Genomic DNA, 19,114 nt, shown 5'->3' with positions numbered 1-19,114 from the left:
CATGTGACAAGATCACATTATTTCTAAGTCCCCTTGCATAAAAGAAGCAGAAAGCTCAATATACAAACTCTCAGACAGATGTTTCAATTTCAACATACTGTATGTATCATAATTCCTTTTATTGCCATAAAAACATAATCTTTCATGAAGTAATATTTTTTCATACCTGTCGATATAACAAATATACAACTTGTTTCTGTCATCTTTAATATACATAGTTACATAGCATTAAATGTAAGTAGACAATTAACTGAGAAATATATGCTTGAGTTTGAACTTTGGACATCTTGACCAATCAAAAGCATCCATCAAAGCACTTTTTTAAATGTTTATTTCATAAAAAAAACATTATGAAACTCCAGGGTCCCTTAACACAGCACTTAGTGATCGATTTTAAAGTTGATCTGTATGCTTGATCGCACATAGCGATCAATGTGATCAGGCGTAAAGTCAACACTACAATTAACCCCTAAGCACTGTGTTACAGGGACGAGTATGCATTATTAAGCAATGTTTTATGGAAGCTCACAGAACAATTTTAGCATTGATCATTACTATAAAATTCTTGCATTGATCATTAACAAACAATATTTGCATTGATCATTAATAAAATACAAGTTAGACCATAAAAATCCCTTTCATTAAAAAAAATTAGTATTTTCTGTGGGGGGGTATGTAATCTCAATGATAATTTTTTTTCTTCCAAAAACACATATTTTCAGAACCAAAGTATTTGCAACCACTTGCAAGATTTGAATGATCTCAAACACTTGATTTCTTGCAGGTGTGTTGAACAATAACTGTATGCACATGCAAAGTAATGTCGAGGGCCATTGAGAGTTATGCAATTCCACTGCTCTTCATTCAATTCTAATATGACCCATACATGGTTTGTTAAAAAGAACATTCAAGTCAATTTTCAAGGCACTTAAAATGAGACTTTACGGATGTCAACAATGTACTTACTGGTAGATTAATTTCTATCACATCAGTACTTTGTTCATGCATTGCAAGTTTAAAAACTTTGAAAAAATAACTTCTTCAGAAAATGGCTGGTATAGCATTTTATCTACATTGTTGTGGTTGATTTGTTTGTTTGTTTGTTTAATTTACTTTTCATGTTGTTTTTTTAGAATAAAAGATCAGTCCATGTGTCAGTATCAAACCAGACTAGCCTGCATAATCATGTTATCATACCTTTGCATTGCAGAGACATGACCCCTGCCATTCTCAGGCATGTAAACGATACAGGTTGTTGTATATTGATGCCCTACCAGCTATGTCGCACCACGTCACATGGTTCAGAAATAGCTAACCCTGCATTTACGATACCCCCCTTTCACTCCCCACCCTCACCTACATGTACATCAGCTGATCAATTTCATGTTGATTGTTGAACCAGGGTTGTTGCTAACAGTAGGCAGTGAGGAACTCATAAATGCCAGGAAGACAAATTCTTTAACAATGCATGCCAAATAAATGATAAGTAGGGTTTTGTGCAGAATTGTAATGCTAGTTCACCTTTGCCCTGCCATTATGAAGGCATTGTAAACTACATGCCTGGAATATAGTTTATAGTTTATACACTGTAATTTACATTGAATACATTTGTACATAATGTACATTTCACAATGATCTCCTGGTGCTGTTTACATACACCTCCACTGTTGATTATTGTATACAAATACATTAAAGGAAATATTATTAAGTAAATACATGTAAATGGGTCTTAGCTCAGCAAACAAATCTTATATGGATATATGCACAATAATGACAAGGGCAAAAAGATAGAAAAATGAAACTCTGATAGAATGTCATGTATGTACATGTATGTAAAGATCACATTGTACTGTCAATTTTCATTATATGAAAACAAATCTGAGTGATAAAACACATGATTGAGCTTAATACTGAACACTAACTGGCCACTGTTGCTAAGACTCGTTAGAACATATATGTACATGTACTTCATTCATGCACACGCAAAGAAAGTTTCACCAAATGGGCCATTCCATAAATCTTTTAACATTTTTAGACTGAAGTTCACAAAAATAGCCAAAAGGGAGTTCCAAGGCAGTCTAAGATTAAAATTTGTCCATTTCATCCAAAAGTACTATGAAACTCTGAGAAAAATCTAAGAACTTGGTAGACTTTCCCCTCCTTGCAATTTTCATCCCCCTATTTAGCTGCTTGGAACAACCACAATGCTTGAAGCTGTGAAGCACTTGTGGGTTCTTTTAACCCCATTCTCTATTTTGTGTTCTTTCATTCATATTTCAGTCTTTCTCCCACAAAAACATCAGCAATGTGAAGTTTATTAGAACAGGGAAATCACCTAGAAAAACAAAGATAATGCCAAATATCAGACTTGCATGTATCCTTGAGAATATGGTTTGGTAACATACAAAAGAATTATAAAACTCATACACATATCTCAAAACGGCACAGTTTTCTGATAATGAACAAGTAGATGACACAGTTTCTACTTTTGAATATCAAAAGCACTGCTTCCCACCAGTTCTCATTCAAAACTGACAGGAAAATCTAAATTACCAATACAAAGCACATAATGCACAGGTATGCAATATAATTGAAGACAGTTACTTGTATAGGGGTTGATCCCCCCCCCCCCCCCTCCTCACCTGAAAAAGGGACAGATACCGTTATTATACCAATTTCTAGGGGCATAAAAACAAAAACATTAAAGAAAGCAAGAAAAATAACCATGATTTCCATAATCAATTAATGGAACTAAACAGAAAAAAGAATTATATAATATACACCGGTACTGCATGTTAAAATACATGTAAATATGAGGTTACTAACCTACAATAATCACATGATACAATACTGTCTGTCATTTCAGGTAGTCTAACATAAAAATAAAACAATTATTGTACTGAGGAGTAGGAAAAAAGATAACAAACTATCACTTTGTTTAATCCCTTCAATTTCAATGATTACAAAGTACACTCTTTACATGTATTTGATTTTATTCTTGGATGTAATAAAAAGTTGAACTGATTTCCAGTCATATAGTACTGATGATAAAATTGACCACATTTGGGTGAAAAAAATGAACAAGATCGGTTTTGAGTAGTGACATATTCCAAGCCCATGACACATTTCCTGTTTACGACCGATAACGTTAATAATTTCCAAATTCTAAATCTGTTTCAGGAAGCCACCGAGGTCAAAATTTCATTTCAAATTTTCAAAAGTCATAATTTACAACCTTAACACCCAAAATATTATTTGACAAAAACAATGGAATTGTCAAAATTTCTCTTTATATGCAGCACATGCTAAAGATATATATACCAAACATATACATGGAAGGCTTAAATGAAGTAATGAGTTACTACTTTGTATAACATGCAAAAGCCTTATATATAAATTTGTTAATATGAAACAGTACAATATCATGGTTGGACGAATCAATATACAATACTTAAGCACTTGGAGAGCTTTATCCAAAGCCCATATTCATTTTGTATTCTTATATATTTATCAAGGCATACACAAAGGATTATCAAAATGTCTCCAGTCCACATATCCTATAGTTTTCTTACATGATCGTATTTTTCCAAGTTGGTGATTGAAAAACAGATATTTTGTAGAATCAGCCACAGTTCTGAAATGATAAGGAGGTATACATGTAGGGACTGTCCTCAACTTCAGAGACACACAAGACTTGTATTTCAGATCAAGTACTTGCTTCAAAATGTATCTCTTGATGCTGTCCAAAATTTGTCAAAGTCAAAAGCAATACTCAAGACCAGATCCCGATTTGAATAAATTGAGGGTCCATCGAACTGATCTGTACTTGATTCCCAGATGACTTTCGCCTATTAAAGCCAGATTGTTCAGCTGAAAAGCTCCCTATTTTTCGACTTCCACTTTTTACAACTCTAAGCAGTCCACAAACATTCTTGACATCCTGAAGCAGTAGCGACGTGCCATTCCATTCATTCATGACAATCTACTCGGCACTCTCAGCATTGTTCATCTCCTGTATTCATTCAAACGGTTACTGCCTCGTAATTTCCTCCAAATAGAAAACTCAGAACCATCATTAAGGCTCCAGCCTCGTCCATTTCGTCCGAAAAGAAAACTCAGGAACACCATTCAAACGGCTTCCAGCTTTGTTCATATCCTCCACATAGAAAACACAGACAGCCAAACCAGAAGACAACCGAGCAGAACTTCAGGGCCTCTATTGCACATGAATCCCTTGTTTATCACAATCGTTCGGCAGACATCCACTCAACATCGGTTGAAAAGGTATACCACAAACTCATAAGTGGCCATGATGATGGCGGTGTTGGGGATCTGTCGGACGAGATGCGTGCCGAGACCGCCGTACAGACCTCTGTACCTCTCTTCCTTGAAGACTGTCATTAACGTCTGGAAGAATGTCCTGTACTTGTTCCCTTCTTGCCTTAATCTTGTCCTTGCGACCTCTGTAACAAAATAAAAGCAATGCAGATGATGGTAAGGATATTGGTATTGTCATTTATTAACCATTACATTTAACCATTAACCATTATATTTTTTTACATACAAACGTATGTAAAAAATGTGTCAAATAGCTCTAGAAGAAAATGTGTAATTGCTGACAAATGAGCAAAATAAGCACGGAATTCCATCAAATGTCGGGTATTTATCGAAGCAATATTAATACACTGTCCCACATATGCTTTTCTGTGTTAGTGATTAGTGAATTATATATTTTGAGCTCAGATCTCATGATTTTGCAAAGATAAGTTTACATTAATGGACTAGATCTAGAAGTATAATATTTTGACAATTAATCTTTATTTAAAAGACTTTCTCATGAAATAATTGTTTGCTGCAACTACTTTCATTTATCTTTAACACAATGTTTGTAGGCACTGAATACTAACCGTTTTAAGAAACAAAGCATCAATTAATATTTTCATGGCCACCAAAGTATAGAAACCATAAATTGATTCTCTAATACATGATCTCTTTGTATTTTTTATCAACATAAAAGTAATACCATTTCAAGCACACCGTCTATCTTGTCAACTGTTCAGAAGCACATAAATTGTCATTAACTCCAGGTGTGGCCTGAGCTTTCCTTTCTAGTGCTAGGGGCAATTAAACACCAATCTTATCAAGAACTGATTCACCTTATCTGGGGTGTGTAGCAAATATAAAGAAAATTAAAGCCATGCCTTGAATTAGAATCCACTGTCCCGTTTCAAGGGGGGGGGGGACTGAATCACCAGACTGAAAAATACCCACTGGAGATTTGGGTGCCAGACTTTTCTTGTGACTTGCGTCTATGTCTTGTGTCTCAGGAAACTATCAATAGATGTTACAACACAGCAGTAATAACCATGTAGCATTTGCTAAAACCTGTAAATCAAGATTAATGACCCATAAATTGCTTTAACAACTTCACAACACTAAAAAAATATATATACATAATCTGCTGGCTACCATCACAATCAAAGACATCAAGCTTACCATGAGGATAGGCCAATGTTGAGGCAATGGTTTTGGACGTGGCAGCTGCTCCCATGAAACAGACAAAGTCCCAGGGTCTGCGGTCGCTGGAAGTACTGTAGTTCTGAGTCTGGATGAGCTGCTTGATCTTCTCATAGATGACAAAGTGGATCATGGTTTCTGAAAGCCCGGCATAGGAGGCGGTGACGCCCCTGTAGAAGCCTCGGAGACCCTCTGATTGGTAGACATGTCTTGCACACTTGAGCATGTTGTTATACGCTGGCCCCTTGCTGTTAGAGACAGAAACACAATATGTTGCAAGAAATTATGATGCATATATAGAATTTTAAGACATGAACTGGAAAATACCAGAGGAGTAACTCAGCATTTCTATTTGGAAAATGCTTGGCATAATTAATGAATTAATAATTATAAATTATCAATTCCCAATCAATAATTTAAAATACTTAATCAACTGCATAATTAGTTGTAAAGACTGTAGATTGATGTGAAGACCTACATGTAAATCAAGTTGTCATTGAGTGAAAGGTTTTAAGTAGAATTAATTTTTTTTTTCAATGTCCATTATCACTTAATAAGCAGCAACCTATAGCATGAGGTTTTAGTTGATGACATCACAATGGGGAATGACAAAAAGATATGTACCTTTCATCTAATTGCATCCTTGTCTTCACCATCCAGATGGGATTTGTTAATGTACATGAGATGAAACCTGTAAGAGAAGAAAAAAACATGCATTAATTGTAATAATCATCTTCTTCCATTCTTGACAAAATGCACAAGAAAGAATAATCAATTAACTCACTATGCCTAATTGCATCACATCGGATTCTTTCATTTGGTGGCAAAATTGTTGAAGCAAAGATAATCACTAACACCTTAAAATGGCAATGTGAACACTCTCCCTTCATGCAAATTGGCAACTTAAAAAACTCTCGGCAATTACACATTTTCTTCTAGAATCATTTGGCACACATCTTTTTCATTCACACCTAAATGCATACATTACTACATTAGTGTAAATTTTCCTGGTTTCTGCTTCAACTCATTTTAAAATTGTTACCACAACTGGTATTTATGTTCAATGTTTACATGCATGTTTTATGTCTCATACTAGTGAGCTATTACAGACAGTTTTTTCCTAAATTCTTACCTGCTGAACCTGCAGATAGGAGATGTACCATGGATGACTCGGGTGTCAGGTGGGAGTTCAGGAAGCTCTTGGTGTTGGCGTAAGCACCAAAGTAGATGGCTCTGCATGAAGATACAATGAGAGGAATTGAAATCATTAATCAAGATGCAAAGTGAACTATATATGAGCGTGTTCTGTATGATGTGATGAATGCAATTGTGTAGTAGACATTGATTTACTTTCATGGTTTATCATGGTCATTTTGCAATTAGCGTTAAACTTGCATGGAAAAAGTATGATATTACTGGCTGCTGATCCCAGCAAACACGTTATTTCATTAACCATTTATGGCAGAGGTACATGTACCATAATAAAGTAAAACCTGTTTAAATTGTGATCCCCTGCATAAAAGGACCACCTGTCTTAAACAAAAGAAGACAAGTATGGGTTTGCTTAATTAGTGTCCCCCACTGAAATATGTATTATAGGAACCTAATCCTATGCTATGCATTTGCTCATAGAGAATTTAGTTCTCTTTTGAGCACTTTTGACTGATTTCATCATGGTAAGGTTTTAGGCAATGGGACCCAGATTGACAGGAGCAATTAACATAACTTACAAATATGACTAGCAGCATTGGTGCAAACTGCAAACCCACATGAAATAAAAACATCTCGATTACAAGATTTTCTCATTTCAATCTGAAACGAAACAGCTGTCCTTTTTATCAAAAAGTTTGGAAAGTTCAACCAAAAGTTTGGGAATGCAACCTCCAATGGGGAAAACAAGTGCAAATAAAAATTTGACTTGACTTTGACCTTTGTTTACAGTGTAAAAACATCCTTTGATTTCAGAGATAAACAAGTCAAAGAGAATTTACACTTAAATTACTTATATTAAAGTTATCAATGTCTTAAGTGCTATCAGACTGGCAGTAATAATCAGAATTAATCATGTATTGTACATGCAAATGTCGCTACTGCTACCCCCCCCCCCCCCACCATCATAGTTTGCAGTTTGCTGACGCACACTCTTTATCAGCAGCAACCACATGTATTGTCTGAACTCTAAGACTAGTAAAAACATACTGCATGTTACACTCAAAACCAAATACCTTTATAGGAGACATACTGCTCTTTGCATTAGAAAATACATGCAGAGTCAAGTCAAGTGTCAAGTGTCAAGTTTGAGTCTGTGCCAGCAGACTAATTACAAGTGTGAGCTGGCAAGTGTGTATCAATAGATAGCTCTCCCATCCATACAGTGTTTGTCATAATGCGTAATGGAAGAAAACCACATGCCTGCCTACACGCTGGCAAGGTGATTTTCATGTACCCACAGCCAGCGCACACACCTCGCACAGAACCTTTGATTTCAACAGGGAACTATGCTAGTTGGAATTCCATTCATGCACTGTATGCATGTCATGGGTTTTCAGCTGTGCTTTCTGCATGAGTGCACAGATTCAAAAACTAGGCAATCAACCCGGGGGGGCCACTTCCATTCACGAGTGGATACCATGCGCGACCATGGGGTCTCGAAAAGCACCCTAAACACGTAATTTCCATATTCTGAAAATGCACCCCTTAACAAGTATTGGCGTGTGAAACCCTACCCTTTACAAGTATTGGAAAGAAAACGATACTCTTGGCAAATGTTCCCTGAAATGAACCCCTAAACAAGTACAGGAATGTTTTATTGTTACGGGTCCTTTACGGCTTTACCGTATTTGGTTTAGTACGACCCCACCTTCTACACCTCGCGCAAATCGGACTCTAAACACGAAGTGTTAGGGCAAAAAGGCCATCCTTTATAAAACATTTTAATTTTGTTTTATCATCCCCGCGAATTCGACCCTAAAAACATAATTTTCCTTGCGAAATAGATACCCTTTTTTCATTATTTTTGTGTTTTTGACACCCTTATCACGTTACGTACGTAACGTGCCCTATCGTGAAAAAGACATCCTTTTTACGTGTTTTTTTGGTCGCGCATGGGATCCACTCGTCAATGTAAGTGGCCCCCCCGGGGCAATCAATAGAAAACTATTTTGAGTGTAGGCCTATATGGATTACTTGCCTATATGGATTACTTGCGTAATGTTTTGGGGGTGAACTCAATGCGGCTTAGGATCCCTAAGTTAACATGTGCATTACGTCACGACGAAGCAATTAATGTTGTCACTGTGCATTCATGTTGCTCCATAGAGGAGGCAAAAGAGGGGCCTCACTGCTTTCCCGATTCCATGTTCAAATATACATTCCATGAAGTACATGACTATAGTATCTATGACAGTCATGATGGAATATTACAATGATGCTGACATAAAGATGAGAGGGGAGGAAGAAGAGAAAGCAGCAAGAGAGAAGGGAGAATGGACCAAGAAAGAGAGAGGGAGTGAAAAGTTTTGTGTAATGGAATATTGCAGTGCATGACACAATGCGTGCTAGAACGAGGCCTAGGCCTACACGAGTCATGGAACGGAAAATAATGAACAGATCAATTACAATGTACATGTATGAATAATGGCAAAATAATGAACCAGAAGGGGAAAAGGAGAATCATTGAAAATATTTTATGCAGGCTTATAATTAAAGCAACACCTCCTTGGCATAACGCTGCTGGAGATACAGGGGTGTGTTGGCACAAATGCTTTTAACAACTAATATTTGACCTTGATTTTGGAGACTTTAATAACTTCAATGTTATTGTTCAAGGCTATTTCTTGATATTTCACAGAGACCTACATGGACTATAGAACAAGAATGATCCAGTTCAGACAAGAACTACAATATGCCAGTTTGGCTTATTTACTTCCAGAGAACCGTCTATTGGTGTATCTATTCCTTTTCACAAATTATGGATCCATTGTACAGTGTAAATACAAGCCTTGGATTTATTTATGGACACTTGTGATACCAACACACAATAGAGGTCAAATCCAGTTATTTATGAGCTAGAGAGGAAACCTTCTTTCCTGCTTCACTCAGTAGGTGCAATGTACAAGCAAAACAAACTTGCCAACTTCAGCTAAATTAACGTGAAACATACTGTGGACTTCTGTGCAATACATGGACACTATTTTAGTGTACATGTTCACCTTCATTGCATGTACCACGGATTATGCATTGTATTCTTGACTCTTCCTTTATACGTGTTAAAGAAAAAAGGCACATGAGTCAATGTCGCCCAAAGTTAGAAAATAACTGAATCGCATTAGAAAATAACTGTGAATCATAAGAATGAGCTTTATGTGTCAAATACTGTTAAGACAGTTTGTTTGATGTTTTACCTGAAAATGATGGTAGGGCCAAAGAAAACAGAAATGGAAAATATAACTTCAAATAATCAAGGAGCTGTTATGTCAAATAACAAACATTTTCTTTGACCTGAAAATAAACTGGTAAAGCCAGATAGGGAGTAATACCTAATCCAATAGGACAACAATAAACCTTCATTCCTATTCATCATAGTAGCACGCACACAAGTTGTGATACACAGGCTGTACATCACTACAGGTCAGTGGCTAGCTGGGTCAGTGGATAATAGCTGAAATGTTATACCCTGAATATGGGATCAAGTAAACAATTTCTGAAGTGCAGGGCTAGCTAATCACTTTGGGAAAGAAAGGGTCAATGGCAACAAGACATAACAATGGTTTATTTTTAGTTTTACAGAATGGGATGAGATAACAACCAGTACATGTACATGTATAGGGGTATTGCAAAACAAACACAATTTATTACTGTAGGTCCCCAAAAATAGTTGTAATTGTTACATTTGAATACATTTCCTGATTTTCATACATCATAAACTGAATTTCTCTGGTTTAATTGATTAACTAATTAATTATAAATAAGCAGATGATGTTGTAAAATTAACTGCATTTAGCGTAGCGAATATTTATTGCAAAACTGTCTACAACGTTTTAGCCAGGGCAGTTCCGACACAGATTAAGCAGACATAATCTGAAAAACGGGTGAATGGATAGAGGCCATTACCAAACAGGCGGACATTCATCATTGGCAAGTTCCTGTCTTAGAATGAGACATTACCATAGAGATTCCCTCTGATATCCAAAAGGCTATTTCAGACTCTACGTTGCACGTAAATGTAAGATTTGCATTTCCTTCATCTTGGCCAGGGAATTAGTGAAGCTATGATACATGGCTTATAAATCTTTGCCCAGCCCTAGACTGTTGTCAAACTGTGTCTTTTCAGATTACTGATAATCAATGTGGACCAGTACTACCTTGAGCACAATGGCTAATAACATATTCAATCTTATCTAGGTAGGAAGATAAACAAAGCCAAGAAATTAAATCATGGTCAATAATGTTATGGAAGATTTATTCCGTAAGAACAAATCCAACTATTTGCACAAAGAAAATACAGCCCAAATTTGCTCTTCACTCCAGCTGAGAATGTACTTTTCATCTGACAATACATAATAAATCAGATTAAAAAAGAAAATAAATCAGATTAAAATAATTAAAAGTCTGGGCATGTTGCAATGCTTTTATGATGAGCTTAAGGTCGTCCTAAGACAATCGGATGACAAATGGATCTCCCTCTGATTTTTAAATTCTACATTAACTCAATAACAATAGACCACCGTTACCGCCTACCAGAACTACCAAAGCAAAACCATTACCGGTACATTGTATCCATGTTTTAGAAAGGAAAAATGAACAGCTTGTACAGTTATTGAGCAAGCATCTTGTAACAGGAGTACAGCTCACAGGATGCTAATAAGAGTTGGACTTCGTGCAAGGTCAAGGGTCAAGAAGACGCTCAAAATGCAGACCTGGATTGGATGGTGCATTCACTTGATTTTTTCCTGCGCTAGAATCGCAAGCACAAATCTAGACACAAACAAACACAGTAACTTTAGGAGTGTTTGTTCGTATCTCCCTCTTTTCAAGCCCCATCCACTGCGCATTTGAATAATAATTTGACCCAGGAAGTACACTGTAAAGGTCAATGTGAAGTAGCCTATGGTAGAAACATAATTGAGATCTCTATTGCGTCCCATCAATTTTTAACACCTATGGTTCGGAAAAAAAAGTTTTGAAAACATACCTATTCAGCATTTTGAAAAGAAACTTTTTAGAGATTGAAAAATATCCCTTGCGAGTATACAGGTGGCTTGAACTATTAAAACATATTTGAAAACCATACATGTATTTTGATGATAGAAAGTTCAAAGTTGTCAATTGAACACTGCCTTAAAAGTCTCCTTTAATAATGTAACAATCATAAACACAACTGCACAGGAGGTATTTTGATCTATAAATACCTTACAAGAGGGATATGACTGACCTTTCACCCATCACAAAAAAATTGAAAATCAGTGTAGTATTTCACAAAGTGATTTGTTGAGGAATTTCACGACCAACTGTAATAGGCTCTTGAAATCCATGCCTCAGATTGGCTCAAAGCAAATTTGTGGGTAGAAACTGCAGAACAAATGGCTTCATCTAATGCTCTATGGGCCAGCCTTACTGCGTTATATTCTTGTATACATGGGACATTGGCAAATGTTATCAGATGTAGGACAGATTTTTCACCTTTCATATTGTGGCAGGGGCCCTGGAACTAGCAATCTCTTTCAAAAGCAAAGAGGGAGGGGAAATTTAACTTCCACATCCATCGACCCATACCACTATCTAACTTCATGAGTTTCATATTTGTAACACTCAGTTTATCTTTCCAAACATGTGACAAATTATAACTGGGTCAATGGCATGCATTTCCTTTCATTGTACACTGTCTACACGACCTGGTATCTAAATTTTCATTCCACTTTATCCCACAACATGCATGCACTTTCAAAATGATTTTCATGAGCTGGTGCACTTTGAAATCTAAATAACACAGGGTTCTCTTGAAGAGCTAACAGTAGATTGGCTTTATGAAATATTGTTTATCATTGTTTTTCATTGATCAATTTTTTTGTACATGTAACTTGAGCTGTGTAATCAGATCAAACCATCTGAATATGCAGAATATTTCATGGAGTTTTTATTTTATTATTTTTTAAATACAAATTTCAAGAAACTGCCGAGGTAGAAATCATGAATGAATTTTCACTGATAGGCCTAGCCCATAACTGATCAAACTAAAACTTAACCCATGGGGGAAATAATTTCTAAATTCTCAACTGAGAGTACAATCTCTGGCCCACATGATAATCTAAAAAGAACCCCATCTTCAAGTATAAAAAGCTTTGTGAAGCAAACTTTAACAAAGCAAGCATGTACAGAAGAAAAAAAACAGACAGCATATTTGCGTCATAACAGTATATTTTGATTGGATATTTGTTGTGCAGGGAATGAAATGATGACAAACATTGCATCATATTGCAATATATGTGTGTATTGCGTGACCTTTAATACTACATACATGGTTTCACAGACCTGGATGCTAACATCCACATATGAATATAAAACAAGGAGCAATTATGCTACCCTTGTAACGTACGACTTCAATTTCCTTGTGATTATCACGATTTTACACCTGAGGCAAATTAATGTTGAGCATGCCTACCTGGATGGGGCGACACCAACGAGAGTTGGTCCAAGGCCTTTGAATAATGCTGTCGCTCCTTCTGCTTCGATTATTTGTCTGCAATAAAAGATGGCAAGGGAGAACAATGATAAAACTAGATTAGTCAAAGTTTCTAATCCAACTGTATAAACGAAGTTTGACAACTGAAACTTGGCCACAGCACCATTGTAAATAATCCAGCTGTCCTATCTATCTTTATTTCATAAAGCACAGAGCGAAATGCAGACATTAATTTACAGTATCCATTTGTTATCTGACTAGATTACAAGATACAATGACTGCATTGTAATAACTGCATTCATAGAATGTCAATCAATGTCAAGTATAGACCTTCTTTTTTTTTACTTACTTGATACATTTTACTATGCTAGCTGTTCTTCTTCCGCAATCTTCAACATGAATAATGCTGCCTCCTGTGGATACAGATATGCCATTAACGGGAAGCTGTTTGAACGCAGTGGTGGAAGACTGCAATCTGGTTTTCACAATTTCTAGAGGGCAGGTTATGACAGCTCCAACAGTGCCACCAACCCTGTAATGAAAAATAAATGAATAAATATGAATTACTTTGTACAAAATTGAAGGGGAAAGTCATAACTAAACCGCATTAATCTTGAACAGTGGATACAGCATGGTGTTAATTTAAAGGGAACTCCAACTTAGATTTATATGACAGGAGAAAAATAAGAAAAAAAAGAATGGTAATATAAGTTTGGAAAAAGAAATCAGAACTGGAATGAAAGTTTTTCACATTTAGCACATATATGTACATCACTTTTTCTTTACTGAAAAATGTCTCCTTCATGGTATAGATCCACATAAAAATTGTCAACTGCGCCATTATCCATGTACTTACACATGAACAAATGATCCTGTCAAGAAATACCAACTGAAGTTATACAGTCTCGGCCATATCGCTAATGAAGTTCAAGTACATTTTAGGTTGTTTTAAACACAAATAGATAAGATGAAATCTAGATGTTTAAGAAGGATCTATATAACCAAAATGAATGAAATTTCAAAATCATATCTATTACACCCTCCAATAAATTTTGTTGCTGAAATTACTAGATCTTCATTAGATATTTTTCTGTCTTCAAGAAATGACCTCATCTTATCACCATCAGCATTCTGTTTCCAAATGCAGAATTCTGCATCATCATCATTTATACCCTCACTCATCATGCATCCTCCTCCTCATCGTCAATGAATCAATGATTACATCACATTTTGGCATTCATCATCATGTTCATCATCCTCATCAAACATCATCACATCAAAATAAAAATAAAAATCAGCATGATCTTCACTAATCCACATCAATCTTTATTAAAGTTTGAAATTAAAAATAACCAGGGCATGCTGCTGAGCTGTGATTTCCTTTTAATTTTCACTTTGATCTTTTATGATTAGGCATGAGCAAGCACATCACAATATTTCTCATCACCATCATCATCATCACCATCATCATCAGCTGCATCATCAATCATCATCACCGTCATCGGACATCATCATCCCTCATCACCATCAATTACCATTACCATCATCACCATCATCATTTGTCATCACCATCATCAGACATCATCATTACCATAAAGTTAATACCAACATTATCCAGCATCATCATCATATCATCATCCATCATGATCACCATCATCACCACCATCATCGACATCATCACCATCATCATCATCATCATCACCATCAGCATCATCATCACCGTCATCGGACATCATCATCACCGTCATCGGACATCATCATCCCTCATCACCATCAATTACCATTACCATCATCACCATCATCTTTCGTCATCACCATCATCAGACATCATCATTACCATAACGTTAATACCAACATTATCCAGCATCATCACCATATCATCATCCATCATCATCACCATAGGCATCAGCATCATCATCATCCATCATCATCACCACCATCATCATCACCGTCATCCAACATCATCCCTCATCACCACCACCATCATCCCTCATCACCATCATCAGACATCATCATTACCATAACGTTAATACCAACATTATCCAGCATCATCACCATATCATCATCCATCATGATCACCTTCAGGCTTCATCATCATCATCACCATCACTGGCATCAGCATCATCATCAGACATCATCATGATCACCCTCATCATCACCTTCATCACCACCATCATCGACATCACCATCATTAGTACCATCATCATCACCACCACCATGACCACCACCACCACCAGGTATCATCATCATCATCAGACATCAACAGACGACACAACAGTACAGACTACAGCATCACCGGCACCATCATCATGCCAATATCTCCACTTGTTTTTAGTTTTACTTTCTTCTGTTATAAGTGTTAATCGTTACGTTAGCGCACAAGCAACAACTACATGTAGATTTAGCTTTAATAAAATATGGCTCTAACCTGCAACCCTTCTTGAGATATTAAAGATCGTTGTATTCATAAGAAAGCCGTAGCCTAACGTTAAGCCTAAGTTACAGCAGCATGAGCATGAAGCCTTCCCTTCCCGCGCCCGCCCAGGGCCAGGCTCCCGCAGACCTCCAGCAAGGCGCTGCCCTCGATCCCCTATAGGTATAGTACCATGGACCTATTACATGCCCATACTCGTACTCTCGTACTCACCCTCCTGCGACTACATGAGTCATGTGTGGAGAAATGGTTGGTCGATGCATCGTTTCAGTTTCAGGCATAAGATCCAACTTTCCGATAAGTACCGTATTCCTCCAGTTTTCTCCTACAAATCAACTCCAGTCTATTCTCGATAAAGACGTCTGATGTCTGTGCAGAAAATTTTTACAGTGGTAAAGACAGTTCGAATGATTACTAACACTAATTTCGCAATATTGTGTCCTATTTGCGTGTACCAGTACCATGCATGAGTGTGTTGTAAAATTGCATACAGATATTTTATTAGCTCAATGGATGTTTTGATCTTCACAAAAAGTTCACACAAGCACGTGGGGGAAATATTCCGTCGCGCTGATTGGACAATCGTCAGCTACATGCACAAGGTTAGCTGCGATCACGCGGGCACGGGCATCTGATTGGTCAAAGCAATGCTTCAGCTATGTCGAGGTAGTGAACTTTTCCTTCATGTTCGCGGTTGAATTATGTAGGACGGGTCATTCATGATTTGTTTACAAACATGAATGAGTAAAGTCGTTGAAGACTTCGAGTTCGACGCGCGAAGAAATCGCTCTCAATCGCAAACAGTTTTACTGATGTAACCGGACAAAAACGTAGAGCTGAGAGGTTTTACTTGTCTGTTTTATCTGATTTGAGGGTCGTGTTTTTATAAACATATAGATACTAACTAAGGGATGCGCTTACACGTGATCTTATTTTTAGCTCGGTCCTGGATGGACATACCTACCACTTTTGTGGTCGAGTGCCCCCCCCCCCCCCCCGGGGGGGCGTGGATAGCCCTGCTTGTTTGATTGTTCCATTTGTTTTCATTTGTTGTTTTGTTTTTATAATTACTTTTCAGTGTGGATTTCAAAACATTTTCGTGACAATTACATGGACTCAAAATATTAAATTTCAACCGACGACATAGGGATGACTTGGGAAACCAATTACCTGTGCATATGGCGGGGCATATGGGAACGATGCCGGGTCGCTGAAGGTGTGTCTCCCAAGGCAAAGGCCCAGGGCTCTAGGTCAGCTCTAGGTAGTCGCCGGGGGGTGCGTTGAGGGAGTGACTGGAGCTGGGGGTATGGCTGGGGTGTGTCTAGGGTGTGGCAACGATTGCTGACCTTGAATGGAGGAAAGGTAGAGAGCGTGCCTTGGGGAAACCAGATGGGGGCATCTCCCTCGAAACAACAAAAATGTTTGGAGTGAATACATGGCGTGCTTACGGAAAATGACTACGGTATATTCTGTAATAGCTCTATGATATGCTCCATGGGTATATCATAAACATTGTGATAAGTTGTGAAATATTATATTTTAGGGTAGACTATTTAGCATTTATATATCTCACGGAAATTCCCATTTCACCTTTTCCACGTTTAATTTAACTCTCATACTCTGTCTTATGTTTTCTTTCTTTTATTTTGACAAATGATTGCATTTCTATTGCTTCCACAAAACGGACCAGCGTTCCAACAAGCTCTGCTTCTATTCGCCTATACTGTTTTCTTCTTGTCTTATTTTTCATTGACCATGTTTAAAACGATATTTCCCTCTCTAAACAGAACTGATTGCAGGCCTAAATAATTTGCTCTTGTGATTTTTATAATCAATATGCCAAAAACAGATTTGCTTGCATATCGTAAAGTTGTTACTCATCAAATTGTAATTCTGCTATCATTATTTAGTTGTATTTTGTATCATTACTTATTTGTATATGTTAGACAATGAAAAGATATTCGATAAAATGAACGAATAAAAAAGAAAAGAAAATCAAAAATAGAAAAGGTTGGGTGACCGATAAAAAAAGGAATAGCCTGAACATATCTCAAGCATGGAAACGGAGCTAGTTTCAGGATGCAACCTTCACCCGTAACTTTCTGATATGCTTAATATAATGCATTTTTTAATCTTAACAATATTACAACAACAAGCCTTATAATCGAAAGAGTGTACTAGATAACACGTGATAGTGGTCATTATTTTTGTCCCTTTTCGGATGAATAAAAGTTCGATAAAATTCATACTGAATATGGAACCTGTCGGGGGAGCCAACCTTGGTTTAAGAAATTTGAGAAATATGAGTAAATATAGTTTGAATGGTGAGACAGAATTTGAAAAAAAATTCGGACCAGCTGCCCGCTTCAGAAAGTGTTGATCAGCCCATGGCGTACAGATTTAAGAGGGAGATGTCCCACCCCCCCCCCCCCCCAAGGAAAAAAAAAAGTTCCATGATTAGTGAAAAAAGAAGGCTAAAACGAAATAGGATAGGAATGCCAAAATCTATCACTATCATAATACATCTCATGCTATCTTGTCCCTAATCAACAAAGTAGCTAACTCTTTTGACAAAGGCTCCCATACGATAGGAATGTTTTTAGATTTTTCTAAAGCGTTCGACACAATAGATCACCAAATTCTTTTATATAAACTGTCGCATTATGGTATCAGAGGCATTGTCTTAGACTGGTTCCGTAATTATTTACACGAACGCCAACAATATGTTAGCATTGAAAATCATGCGTCACAATTGAGAAATATTAATTGTGGTGTCCCTCAGGGTTCCATACTTGGCCCGCTGCTTTTCATACTTTATATCAACGACTTTAACAGATCCTCGGACTTATTTTCATTTATTATGTATGCAGATGATACCAATCTTTTTCTTTCACACACAAACATCGAAACTCTTACAGATAGTCAACTCCGAATTAAACTTTGTGTCAACATGGGTTAAGGCCAACAAATTATCCCTAAATCTAGAGAAAACTAATTTCATGCTATTTAGCAAACAATATTCTAAAAATTTACGATATTCATCGATTGAATCTTGCGATTCTTATGTATCATGCAGTATAACAACCAAGGGTTACCCTCCATTTTTAACAACATATTTCGAGTCAATAATGAAATTCACCGTTACCCAACTAGACAAATCAATTTGTATCATCTGCCGAGGAGTCGTACAGCAATTACACAGAACACTTTTATATTTACTGCCCCCAAATTTTGGAATTCCCTTCCCCTAAATACGAGAGAGAGCTTAAGTATAGGTACATTTAAATTTAAGGTTAAAAAATCACTACTTGCCCCCTACTCACAACAAACCTCAATTACTTGATAATCAGGTTACAGCCCGATAGACCGCGGGTCCGATAGACCGCGGGTCCGATAGTCCGCGGGTCCGATAGACCGCGGGTCCGATAGACCGCGGGTCCGATAGACCGCGGGTCCGATAGTCCGCGGGTCCGATAGACCGC

The 19,114-nt window shown here is 37.0% G+C and overlaps 1 protein-coding gene across 1 annotated transcript; it reads right to left on the bottom strand.

The window, feature by feature from the left end:
- Positions 1-81: 81 nt before the first annotated feature.
- On the bottom strand, positions 82-17,602 carry LOC129276699 (solute carrier family 25 member 36-A-like). Its single transcript, XM_054913097.2, has 7 exons — positions 15,846-17,602; positions 13,548-13,730; positions 13,178-13,255; positions 6,650-6,750; positions 6,142-6,208; positions 5,497-5,765; positions 82-4,463 (listed from the first exon to the last, which is right to left on the bottom strand). Exons 1-7 carry the CDS (start codon positions 15,911-15,913, stop codon positions 4,267-4,269), a joined length of 963 nt encoding a protein of 320 aa, XP_054769072.2. The 5' UTR covers positions 15,914-17,602; the 3' UTR covers positions 82-4,266.
- Between the last annotated feature and the right edge of the window lie 1,512 nt (positions 17,603-19,114).

The sequence above is a fragment of the Lytechinus pictus genome, chromosome 14 (assembly GCF_037042905.1).
Source record: "Lytechinus pictus isolate F3 Inbred chromosome 14, Lp3.0, whole genome shotgun sequence".
Taxonomy (NCBI): Eukaryota; Metazoa; Echinodermata; class Echinoidea; order Temnopleuroida; family Toxopneustidae; genus Lytechinus; species Lytechinus pictus.
The sequence above is the reverse complement of the archived record's forward strand: the minus strand, read 5'-3'. Positions and strand labels throughout refer to the sequence as shown.